Below are 13,844 nucleotides of genomic sequence, written 5' to 3'. Positions count from 1 at the left end.
TTGCTTACCTGTTACTCATGACCATATTTCAGTTTTATTGATTTAATAGTTCTTGGAATATTGTGATGAGTGTGTGAGTGGTGTTCTGCACTTCTACCATACATTGCCGGTGATTGTGCAGAAATCAGCTACTACTTACACTGTCAGATGTAAGAACAAAGATTGGGAAAAAGCAACAGGAGGCCAAGGTAAATGTTGGAGAGCGATAAAGACTTGACATTTAGACACTTAAATATCTCCAAACTGCATGGAGCAGTGTTTATAATGAGGTGATAGAGGTGAAGAAGAATAAACAGAATATAGATGATGGAATATAACACACCAGCCACTGTGGATCATTGCTGGATTTTCAGCCACTGGATCCCAAGATCAAATTTTCAGAGGTCAGAATATATTCTGAGCATGGAAAGCAAATTGAGTACGAGAAAACATGGTCATCCATCTGGAAATAAGCAGGCCTTGAAATATGAGAAAGATTCCAGGCAGGTTTTTGAAGTTATTCTTCCATCTGAAACAACATTTAAAAATATGCACCTGATAACTACAAGATAAAAATCTACTATGCCATCATACGAGCCATTATCTCTAACGGCTTTGAAACTTAACAAGCCACTGAAGGTGACAGTAAATATATCGTTATAACAGAAAAAGTATTTGCAAAGTGTCACTAATGAAAGAAATAGGGATTTCTAAAGAAGAATCATAAAGACAAACAGAGGTATGAAAGGAGACAGAATCATGTGCCTAAAACACAGCAAGGTTGATTCTCATGACTGGTCATGATGCAAGAATGGCCAACAGCAAAGTTATGGTCAACCAGACACCCAAGAACACTATTACAATATGGAGAAAAGAACTGGGATGGTAATATTAATAATCATTGTACTGGCTCAGATACTGAGTGGTGCCAACTAGGCAGCCTGCTGATCACTAGATACTACAGGCTGACTTATTTTAATTTTGTGGAATTTTCTCATGAGCCATGATCAAACCAACAAGTTCGGACCATGAGCGAAGTACAGGAGACAGAATTCAAGAATGATCTGAATGGAGCTGTGCTCGCCTTGAACAAAGATACTGGGATATCGAGGACTTCACTCCACCTCCTGTCTGCAGAGGGAGGTACTCAACATATGAATAGCAAGTTCCATAATGTCGAGGGTTAGGTGTGTAAAATCTAATTAAGCTGAAGAGTACTTACTTGTCTTCTTCTTTGAAACAAGCGACCAACTGACCTACTGTGTGTTCATCTACACTTATTTCATTCTTAATATTGCTGGAAGGCTATAAGGAAGAAATATGCAAAACAAAGTAAGAAATATAGAGTAAACAGATAACAAGAGTAAAAGTTTATAAATAGATATCACATAGCTGACAAAATAAACTGCACGTTTGCACAATAAAAATTTCAATCTATTCTCCAAATGTAAAAAGGAAACAAGCAAACAAGTGTCAAGTCAAAATTATGTGAAGAACAGGAACAAGAAAAGGAACTCATAATAAAATGAAGAGGAGAGCACTGGAAGAGGGAGCAAAAGAACGAGAATACTTGAAGGACAACAATAATGATGATGCTCACAAAAAGGAGCGAAACATGTACCATATAAACATCATAATAAATATGTAAGTTTATACTATATTTTTATTGTTTTGAAAAGGTGGCAATTGGCAAAATTGAAGGAATTGTGAGCTTGCATCCGGGAGATCGTGGATCCCACTGTCAGCAGCCCTGAAAATGCTTTCCCGTGGTTTCCCATTTTCTCACCAGGCAAATGCTGGGTCTGTACCTTAATTAAGACCGTGGCCGCTTCCTTCCAACTCCCAGGCCTTTTCTCTCTCATCGTCGCGATAAGACCTATCTGTGTCGGTGCGACGTAAAGCTCCTAGCAAAAAAAGTGACAACACAGCTGATGAGACGCCATGCAAGGGAATCTAATAATGTCGTTGACAGCACACGTTAGTTTTATACCTACCTTACCTCAGAGCATAACTTCACACATCACACGCATGCAAACTGGCATAATGAACACAGCCTCGGGTTAGCTGGAATCTAAGTCAGTGTTGTCATGATGTTTTGAATCGTACAGCAAGAGCGTGTCCTCAAGGTCTTCAAGAAGCTTGCAGCGAAACTGCACAGCCTTACAGAACAGTGGCACTGCGGGTAAAATCCTTAAACGAGGGACGCCAATAAGGGGCAGACGTGTGTCAGCCAGGTCATCCTAGTGTCAGTGAAGAAGTTAATGGATCATGTCAATGGACACTGGTCGGTGTCATATATGCGAGCTGGCCCGAGACACCAGGTTCGTGAATACGACTGTGCTTCATATCAGAAAGAATACACACATGAGAAAAATTTCATCAAAAAGGGTTCAGCGTGATACAACGGAAATGCAGAAATGATTACGATACAATGCTGCTCGTAGCCATTTGGAGTACTGTAAGTACAAGGAAGAGGTGTTCTTATGCAATATAATTATGCCGGATGAGACATGGGCTAAATTGTATGAGCCACAGCTGAAATGCTGATCGAAATAATGGCATCATTACGGGAAACCACAAAGACTGTGAGTTCATGAGAACCCCAGCCATGTGAAATTTATTGTTATACTCATGTATGACTGTTATGGTTTTATCCTAATGCACTATGCTCCTCCACAGCATACCGTCAAGGCGTATTACCCATCATTTTCCACGACAACGCATGGCAAATGTGGCTGATTGGTTTGGTCCTTGGAGTAGGGAATTGCTGTACCTTATACTGTAATCCACAGATTAAAGCTGCTGTGACTTTGACTTGATTCACAAGATGAAGGAACCACTTCGGGGCCTTTGCTCCAGAACTGTTTAAGAGACTGGTCAGACAGTAAACTGCTCCATTCGAACTATCAAAATAACAGGTGCTGCAATAGATATCCTATGATGTCCACATCGTTGGTAACGAGATGTACACAATGCTGGTGACTACTCTGAAGGACAGTAGATCATGGTGTAACATTCATATCTTCTGTATGAGTTGTAATTGAATACTTGCTACTATTAAAGTTCCAACCCAATAAGTTTCTATTTACAACTTGCTTCATGGTGCTCCAGCACAGATAGGTCTTATGGCAATGATAGGATAGGGAAATAGGAAAGGGCTAGGAGTGGGAAGGAAGCAACCTTGGCATTAACTCATCGGTGTCGACTTACGGAACCATTCCTTACGCCGCCAATTTGGACCGATCACCTACATACGGAACTGTTCCGTACCAACCTATAAACATTAGTATTTTAGTTACTAGCAAGTGAAAAGTCTTGTGCCGCATGTAGATTACTCCTTGAAGTTCAGTGAAAATTATACACTGGTGTCCAAAAGTTAAACATAATCACTAAACGAGGCCATACCTCCTTATAGGAATGAATGACGGATTGCTGAACAAATGGAAACCCACACCATAAGTCACACAACTTGTCCAAAAAAACCGTTTCAGAAAGGTTCTGATAGCTAAGGTACACCTTTGACAACAACTAACAAAACTTGGCAGTGTCTTCCAAAACAAAATATGCTGTTAATAGGGTGTATGGTTACCCCTAATGGCCACACATGCTTCTCAGCGACGTGGCATGCTCTCTATAAGATGGTCCAAGAGCTCTTGTAGAAGTCGACTCCATTCCTCTGAAAGGGCAATACAAAGGTCTTGGAGGGTCCTTGGTAGAGACTGACGGGATGCAGTTTGCCCCCCCAGTGCATCCCAGGCATGTTCTATAGGATTCAAATCCGCAGACCTCACTGCCAGTTCATGCAATGAATGACTTCCCCAGCCAGAAATTCATCCATCAGAGCAGTGCGGTGCGGTCGGCCATTATCGTACATTAAGCGGAAGTCTGGACCAATCGCACCTCTGAAGAGTCGAACATGTGGTCTCAGTACCTCATCCCTGTCTCTCCGAGTGTTAATAGTGTTCCTCGGACCACCCATGAAGATGTGCAGGTCCGTACGGCCATTCAACACGATGCCGCCCCACACCATGACGCCACCACCACCATAAAAGACCTGTTCCACGATGTTCCAGTGGTTGTATCGGCTACCCGGTTCCCTCCAGATTAATATGCGATGGGAATCGTTCTGCAAACTGAAGCAGGAGACATCTGTGAAGAGCACATGGCTCCATTCATTCATGGTCCAGTTGCGATGTAGACGAGACCACAGTAAACGGGTCTGCCTCTGAGCTGGAGTGAGCGGGACGCACACAGCTGGACGTCGGGCAAACAGCCCTGCTGTTCTGAGCTTCCGGTACTCAGTTTGCCAGGAAATGGCACGACCTGAGACAGCTGAAAGCTTCGCCGACAATTGTCTTACAAATGCATTCCCATTTTGTCAGGCGGTTAAGGCCAGATATCAGTCCTGCTGCAGGATGGTTACCCTTGGTGGACCTGGTACTGGCCTATGACTAACATCTCCTGCGTCTCGAAATCGTCTCCAATGTCTGGAAATGAAACCTTATGGCACATTCAACGATACGGCAACTTCGGTCTGTGTCTGGCCTGCTCCCAGGCGGCCGAGTATTCTACCCTGCAAAACGGGATCCAAATGACGTTGTTGTGCCATTGTGTTGTCACGATCAGCAGGGGGCTACACTCCGCACACTATTACAGGGTAAGCACAACTGAGGGGATACGGGGCGCAGGCACTGGCTGTGTTTACCTTGCAGTTACGCCACTAGTCAAAGGAGGGAACACTCCTTTGCTATACAGAGCGAACACGTAATGTTGGTAGGAGCATATCACAGAGATACGTTTTTAAAGTTCAACCTCTTCAATATAAATTATGAGTTGTATAAGATATTATTTACAAAATTTATTTAATAATGCTACCGGATTTGACATAGAAATGTCATCATCAGCCATAAAATACATTAATCACACAATTGAGAAAGGACATAATTAAAATTGAGGTTAGTATAGATAAATATGCAAATAGTATTTTGAAAATACAAGATTAATAAGGTTTTACATGTTACCGAGGTATAAAAGCCTTTTGAAATGATTATTTACCTGGTGTGCTGAATATAATAGTAAAAAAACTTATAGCAATCACTTGATACACTGTCTCTGTTGATCTGTATATGTGCTAATACTCAAATTATCACATGTCATATTTACGGTTGCTTCTGAATCTTTGGCGATAATTTGTCCATCCATTAAGACAATTGTGATTCAAATGCTGTCAAAGTGAAAACGTAATTTTAGTTGATAATACCTTGTTCATGTAATGAACTTGTAGAAATATGCCTTAGTATATCTCATTACACTCGTCTCAAAAGGCTTGTTGTGTTCATAAAAATTATACACTGATACATTAGTAAAATTATGAAGTAAGAAATGGTTAATGGTAATTGGTTGTCCTTCCGTCCTCTCTTCTGATGTAACACAGGTGAACTAAAATTTCCCAGTTCAATCAGAAGGATTTGAATCCGCCTGAAGCGAAATTGAAACAAAGGAATTATAAGTATTAAAATATAATGGGCCTGGACAATCTAAAGTGTGTGTAATATACTGTATATGTGGCTCATCTTGGACACCGTGTTAATAAACTACAGTTTGTGAGAAGGTACGGACTAATACTGACGGGTGGAGTGTATTGAGGTAGGTTATATCTGGTGCGGAGAGAGGGAGTGGTAGGAGTGGTTTGGGGAGGAGAGGATAGGAGGAAGGATTTACGGCGGGTCCTGTGAACAGAGTGGTAGGGGTTTGTAATGTGATAGGGTATTGTGTATCGCACTAAATATTGACCGTCTATTTGGAAGATCGATACATCTGAAAATTTAAGTAAAAAAATTGAAAAGTCAGTTATTTTTCTGAGATTTCATTCAGGATCGATACGGAGTTAAAGAAATGAAGCATTGCTCTGTGACGTCGAGGACAGGGCCTTTGTTTACATTCATAAGAACCTCTAAATCCTGTTTTATGTTACTGAACTTATGCTTGAAATCTTGAAAGTGCTTTCTGCCTGCCAAGTATCTATTAAGTTTTATGGTATTTACATGCTCCGTGTATCTGATTCTGAAGCTCCTCCCAGTCTGTCTGATACACAAGAACTCACAGTTTTGAAATTGGAATCTCTAGACACCTTATTTTTGATAAATATCTGTTTTATTAATTGAGCTGGTATTATAAATGATGTCCATATTTATATTATCAGTTCGTTATACGATTTCTTCAAAATATTTGTAATGCTGTAAATATCTTCATTGAAAGTAAAGGTTGAATAATGATCAGGTTTAGTTGTCTCTAAAGTTAAAGTTGAATTTAAGCGATATCTGCATTTATTGATAATGCACTCTGTTAATGCAATATCATACCCATTATATTTAGCTACGGAGCGAACTGTATTTAATTCTTTATTTAGCAGTATACTGAATGCCCGGTCTACCATACTGCTGTAGGTAGCACATTTGTGTGCTTTGGGATGGAAAGAATCATTTTAGATGGTGGTAGCTGTCTGTGTCGGTTTCCTGTAAATATTGTATTATATAGAAGAAGAAGAAAGTCTGTTTAACGTGAGATCTTGATAATTTGTGCTTTCATTTGACTCAGATTCCAGAGTGAACTTTATCTGTGGATCAATATTGTTTAAATTGTTAAGGGTGGAGCCCATTTGGAGGTCTACTTGTGAACGTGTCTTTGTGTTAGTCTTCACTTTACAACTGAATTTCAAAGAAAGTAAAGGATTTCTTACAGTTCCAAGGTATGTACATTCTTGTTAAGATATGTAACTACACACATAATTACATATGAAATAGTATTATATTACTTATGAATACTTAAGTATTGCAATATAAATATGGAGAAATACTTAACCTGAAAATTGAACACAATGATATTACGTATTCTCACAATAATATTTGGAGAGATAGTAACATAATTAATGGTGTAATAGTGAAGTTGGTCCTTTACCAATAGATCTACACACAAATTACCTTTCTCAATTATTAGCCAAAAGAAAATACAATGAATTTAGTCAAGTTATGTCATGGTACTTTTGCTTTGGTAGGTCATGAAGGGGCTGTCCAAAGATGAAGTAAAAGAACTTTTGATCTCAATCTCCGAAAACCAATCCTATGAGTTGCATGATGGAGGTGATGATGCTGAAGATGGTATTCCATCTAAGAAAGAGTTATAATTTTCTGTCGAATAAGTCTGTAAAAACTACCATTAAGTTAATTAAAAACTAGATATCTTTGAAACACAGCCTTTCCACTCTTTGCATTCATTTGACATATCAAATATGTATCCGAGTGTCAATACTAAGAAACTTCCCTATTATCCAAAAAAAATTTTCCTAGATAATTTGACTACTTCCCCTAGTCTGTCATTTTAGAATTTTATTTCTTGGTTCCTCGGGCCCCTGTGTTATCTGGATGATTAGATGTTCTGCTTTTGCTGTCAGCCTGGGTTCAAGTCTCGTTCATTTCTTGTAAATTTTTCTGGAAAAAGTGATGGTCAGATTCAGATTTAGTTTCAATCCAGTTCGGCCCCATAATCAATAATTTCCATCATTCATTCATTCAATCATTCACTTACTTCCTCAATCATAAAAGAGCAGGTATATTACAGGCCTCTCCAGATGGCCCAGTTCAATAATTCGGAGCTAGATGGGGCATTCATTCCTGACCTGGCCTTCGACTGAAAACAGGCTTAGATATATATTGTTAATGTATTCGTTTATTAGTTACTATAGTGCAAACTTTCAATCCTTGTCTGCAGTATTGGAGGATTCTAATAATTCATCAGATGATTCTGCAGTGGATCCAAACTTCATACCAACTGCTAGTGACACAGCTAAGCCAGCAGGAATTGTCATACCAGAATCGTCATCCGAATCGGAGGAAGATGAACAACTTACCCCAGCAGATCAATATCATTGGATCAAATTGGGTAAAATGCCTGACGAGTTCAAGTTTAGTGCAGTGTAATGTAAATCTGTCAAATATCAATGCATAAAAGAAAATTCTGCTTGAATGTATTATTTGATATTTTTCAATAAAATTATATAATAATGAGTATGATTGATTTTTGAGTGCTTTTTTGAATAAAATTATATAATGAGTAATGATTGACTTTGTAAGTGTTTTGATCATATATGTGATTAAGGACTCGTAATATACTGTAATATTTTCAGGATTATGAGGTGGTACATTATTGTCCCATGCCAACTTTAGTTTTTACATGACAGTGGTAGTATAATGTACCACCAATTTTGACCGATCAAATGATCATAAATAATTATAAAATCAAAGTATATCGACAGTATTCATTGTACTAAGTCATGAAAACACAAAAAAATAACTGTAAATTGCGAGAGCACCTTATGCTCTATGAAGGGTTAGCTTATTTTGGATAATAGGAAAGTTTCTTAGTATTGACACTCGGATACATATTTGATATGTCAAACGAATGCAAAGAGTGGAAAGGCTGTGTTTCAAAGATATCTAGTTTTTAATTAACTTAATGGTATTTTTTACAGACTTATTCGACAGAAAATTATAACTCTTTCTTAGAAATTTCTATATGTATTGTGTTAATTTATACAATGGGCTTGGCCTATAACTGATGATCGGGCGTATGAGGATGCCGGCCTGATGGATCTTAGGTAAAGCTTCCGCTACTGGCTGTCTGGGGTTCATAGTCATTAGTTTTGTCTTCTCTTGTTCTGTAAATAAAAATGACGAATATTTTACGGTTGATTTTAGGAGACGTATCTGTTGGGTTAGATCTTTTTTTAGTCACCAAAAAAGGGCTCTTCTTGAAAAATTCTTTGGTTTTTTCAGTGTGATCTGTTTTTTGCATTATTACTGTCATGTTCCCTTTATCTGCCCTAGTGATAATGAGGTTCATATCCCTAATTTTCATTTTGAGGTTTATTACCTGTTCCCCTTCTACAAAATGTTGTTGGTTACTAGTAGATAATGTTCTTCTTTTTGATACATGGATTTTGTTCTGTTTTCTCCTAATATCGCATCTTACCTCATCTTGTATGTCAGGGGGAATTTTATTAAAAGCTACTTTCGACTCAACAATCATTATGGCAGTGGCATTGACTATATTCGTGTTCGGCCAATTGTGTTTCGGACCTTTTCCTAGTATCTTGTTTTCCTGCTCTGTTAGTACTGTTTTTGACAGATTTATAACAGGATGGTGAAATTTCTCAATCAAGTTGTTTAAATGGTTATGATTTTCTGTTTCCCTTTTTGTGCCCGTTTTTTATCGCATTACCCTTAAGTGTGTTGAGATACGTGTCTAATACGAGCTGTTTCTGAGCTAATATTTTCTGCTCTCTTCTTGAAATTTCTCCTTTCCTCTCAGGAAGAGAGCAGAAAATATTTTAAGTTCAACATAGTGACTAACTTAATAGGTGTTATTCATTTATTTACAAATCAAAAGTTATTCTTTTTCAACTGTTTTATTAAATACAATGCAAATGTAAATCTGGACACAAAGAAACATTTTATTATTTTTTAGATGTAAGTAAGGACTGAAGTTCCAATAGCAGAGCAGATTTAAATTTTCAGCATATAGTGACTAATTTAATAGATTTTTCATTTATGATTTGAAAATTTCTATTTTAAAGTCTGTAATAAATGACATAGTAAGTAAGTAAAGTTGAAACATAAAGAAATATTTCAACAATTTCATGATTTATATATAATTGTCCTGCTGATAAGTATATTTGTACCAATGTACAAATTCCAAAGATTATTGATGTTTTGGCACTGCTAAAGAAGAAAGTAGTTAGCTCTCAAAACATATACATTAATTAAGTATCATTTCCCTAGTACACCTCTTCAGTGATGCCTAGGCCATTTATGACAGCTGATGGCAGAGCTGTTGAGGATTCAACCAGTCTTCGGGCTGAGGACTAAACATACACACAATAAAATGTGTAAAGTACTAACAAGGTGGGAAAGTGTTCTAAAGAAATTTGATTATAAGTCAATACAGGGAATATTAATCAACATGGTGAAAATAATCAATGCTAATAATATTCTCGCCATAAAATGGAAAGACAGAAAGGATGTGCATTTACTTTCAACTGTTGATAAAAACTTGAACTTTGAGGTGAAAATTAAAAAAAACGAGGTGGAAGGGAAGTAGTAAAAAAACCCAAGGGTACTGGGAGACACAACCGGAAAATGAATGCAGTATATCGTCAAGACCAAGTCCTTGCATGTCTCCCAGTAATGCAATGGACTATCAAGTTTTATAAAAAGATAATGTTGCATCTATTGCATATGGCTATCTTCAATTCATACATTGCGTTCATGAAGGTTACTGGCAGGTGGCTGCATTATACAGAATTTCTCACAGCATTTGCCGAGCGACTGTTGCAGCGTGTTGCTCTCCTGCCTACGACAAAAAAAAGGAAGAACGCCCGGTCAACACAGCCACCTGCAGCTTCAGGCAAATGTATGGGGACATTTTCCAGTGCCCATTCCTCCAACAGAAGGGAAGAAACATCCTTCTACGCCCTGCAAAGTTTGCAACGGTCATAAAATAAGGTCTGAAGTGAAGTGGCTATGTGAAAAATATGGTATTCCACTCCATCTGGAGAGCTGCTTCAAAAAATAACACATGATGATCCACTAGTGAAGACTGAGAAAAAAGTTAATGAAGAGTTAGGCATTGACCTGTGAGGTATATAGCTTTGAAAAAACGGCCACTTTTTGAGCAATCCTCAATATACAAAATTAAAACATAATTTTTGAAAATAAACAGTTCCCTGTCCCTGCAGGTTAGAATACTAGTCAGGTTCATATGGGATAATTATAGTATAGTTTCAGAATGTAACTGGTTTAAAAGTATGAAACCTCAGAAAAACCATCTTTAGAAGAATGGCTGAAAGAGAAGTGCAAGGATGTTGAAGGCTTTATGGTCCTAGGAAAGGTAGAAACTGCATGCAGGAAAATCAAGGACGCCTTTGGCGAAAGGAAAACTAGGTATGAAAGAGTAGTGATGGGTGATACAACAGTCCCAATGGATTCAATATTGAGGAATATAGTCAACAGCTTGCTGATAATCCTATGAAACTGCAGTCCAACAATAGGGCTCATTTCGTATGTGCATCATTCCCACTGTATCCAAGCAAATCCCCTCAACAAAAGCTCAGATGGAAAAACTTATAGCAAAAAAAGACAAAGCAGAAATATGGTAGGAACATATCCAACACCACCATCAAGGTCAAGAAGTAGATGATAGGGTTCTGAAAAAATAAGAGGCTGTTGATGATGATGAAATGGGAGTCCCAATTATGAGGTCAGATTTCAAGAAGTTATAAGAGACATAAGTATAAACAAGGGACCAGAAATTGATGACATACCCTCAGAATTACTGACTGCCATAAGAGAAACCAGCATGGTGAAGTTATTCCGTGTAGTGTGCAAGATACATGGGAAAGGAGAATTGCCATTTAATATTTGGCTAAATGATGTTATATCTATTCCCATGAAGGTCGGTGCTGACAAGTGTAAAAAATTTTTTGCTATTTGCTTTATGTCGCACCGACACAGATATGTCTTATGGTGACGATGGGATAGGAAATACCTAGGAATTTGAAGGAAGCGGCCGTGGCCTTAATTAAGGTACAGCCCTGGCATTTGCCTGGTGTGAAAATGGGAACCCACGGAAAACCATCTTCAGGGCAGCCGACAGTGGGGCTCAAACACTCTATCTCCCAATTAGTGGATACTGGCCGCACGTAAGCGACTGCAGCTATCGAGACAAGTGTGAAAACTATCGCACTATTAGTTTAGTATGAAAAGACAATTTGACAATGAGTTGGAGGACATCAGTTTGCCTACAGAACAAATGTATGAACACATGACGCAATCCTCGCTTTACATCTGATTGTAGAGGATTGAATTAAGAAGCACACATACATAGTGTCCATAGAACATAAAAAGCATTCATTATCAGATACCGAGAAAGGAAAATAATTCACAATGTGAAAAAAGATCAGTCTGCTGTGATAAGAATACAAGACTTTGAGAAAGCAGCAGTATTCCATAAGGGAGTGGGGCAGGACTGGAGGTTCCCCTCTTTTACAATGTTCATATAGAAGAAAGAAGAAATAAAGAAAATCAAAGAGGAATTTGGAAAGGGTATCGCAATCAAAGGGGAGGAAATCAAATCTCTGAAGTTTGCTTCTGATATTGTCATCTCAGTCTGCAGAAGACCTGGAGAAATTGTTGAATGATACAGAGCCTTGGGGAAGGAGTAGAAGGCCAAAATAAATAAAACTAAAACAAAAGTAATGGAGTGCATTAGAACGAAGTTAGCTGACGTAGGAAAAATTAGATTAGAAAATAAAATTCTAAAGGCAGCAGATGAATATTGTTACTTGGGTAATAAATAAACTAACAACAGCAGAAGAAATGAGGACATAAAATGCTGACTGCAGGCTAGCACAAGCAAGTGAGGCCTTTCTTTAGAAAATAAATTTACACTTTTCAAACAGTGATAAACGGATTACTTAGATGTTTTTTAACAAATTTGTCCACAGCATGGTGTTGTATGGACGATAAACATGGATGATAACTAGCTCAGGAAAGAAAGAGGGTACAAGCTCCTGAAACATAGTGTTAAAGATGAATGCTGAAGATGAAATGTGTAGATCAAATCACGAATGAAGAGATATGGAATTAAATTATTGAGAAAACAATTTGGCTAAATTTGACAAGAGATAGAATTATAGGACATATCTTAAGACACCCAGGACTTGTTCAGTTGGTTTTTGAGTGAAGCGTAGTCAGTAAGAACAGTAGGGGTAGACCAAGATATGAATATGACAAGCAGATCTGAGCAGATGTAAGATGTAGTAGTTATCTAGAGATGAAAATGACACCACATGGGGGCACATGAAGAGCTGCATCAAACCAGTCTTTGGACTGATGGCTCTCAAACAATAACAAGTGAGAAATTGTATACTGGTTAACGTTAACTGCAATTCGTTTTTCCAAGGGGACATGCTGAGAATCCACTTATATTCATCAATCAAGATGAAAAAATCAGGCCAGTGCACTGATAAAATAGACTGTATGTAAGCCAAACATGGTCATACTGTATTACAGCTTTCGCCATATCACCCAGAATTGAATCCCATTAAGCTGATATGGGCAAGTGTCAAGAATGGCATTTCTAACAAAATGTGTTGTTCAGAATGGAAGCATTTCTATAACTTATGGTGAACAAATTGCTTCTATTACAAATGAGGACAGGAATTCAAATTTGTGAGCACATAAGTAAATTTGAAGGTAAGTAATTTCAAGTGAAGGTTTATTGGACCATGGAAAACATAAGCGTGGGAAGTGAAATGGACAGAAATTGTGACAGTGATGGAAGCAATACTGAAACCACAAGAGAAAGTGGAATAGAACGCCAGATACTGCCAGCGGAAGTGAAATAGGCATGGATAGAGAATATGATGAAATAGTAGGAGGGGCATTCTTCAAAAGATTTAGTATGCCTAGATATAGTGACAGTGAATGAACCATAGTCTTCTATCAAGTGATTAACGTACTGAGTTATGTGTAATCTGCAGTTATGTATGTAATTATTGGAAGGATTTGTGAAACGATTCTTAAAAGGAATACTATAATTTACGATGAGATTGTACGTTTCATAAGGTATGCATTGTACAATATCCTGACTTATACTCTCCTATGTATGCTCGAACCCAGTCCTTGCCACCTTCCACTACAGCGCACTTCCTGCCCTGCACTTAAATGAGTGTTCTCCACAATTTATAAAAGCTGTACCCAAAGACTGTGACTTTGTCCTCAACACAACAAAAACAATGTAAAAAAGAA

At 37.9% G+C, this 13,844-nt stretch overlaps 1 protein-coding gene across 1 annotated transcript in view; it reads right to left on the bottom strand.

Moving 5' to 3' along the window:
- Positions 1 to 384: 384 nt before the first annotated feature.
- LOC136882458 (uncharacterized) overlaps positions 385 to 13,844 on the bottom strand; it is a 30,123-nt gene continuing 16,663 nt past the window's right edge. Inside the window, exons 4-5 of the mRNA XM_068229354.1 lie at positions 1,202 to 1,284; positions 385 to 508 (exon numbers count right to left, since the gene is read on the bottom strand). Of these exons, the coding sequence (XP_068085455.1) occupies positions 385 to 508; positions 1,202 to 1,284 (207 nt within the window). The remainder of the gene's footprint in view (positions 509 to 1,201; positions 1,285 to 13,844) is intronic.

This window comes from Anabrus simplex, chromosome 10 (genome assembly GCF_040414725.1).
Source record: "Anabrus simplex isolate iqAnaSimp1 chromosome 10, ASM4041472v1, whole genome shotgun sequence".
Taxonomy (NCBI): domain Eukaryota; kingdom Metazoa; phylum Arthropoda; class Insecta; order Orthoptera; family Tettigoniidae; genus Anabrus; species Anabrus simplex.
The sequence above is the reverse complement of the archived record's forward strand: the minus strand, read 5'-3'. Positions and strand labels throughout refer to the sequence as shown.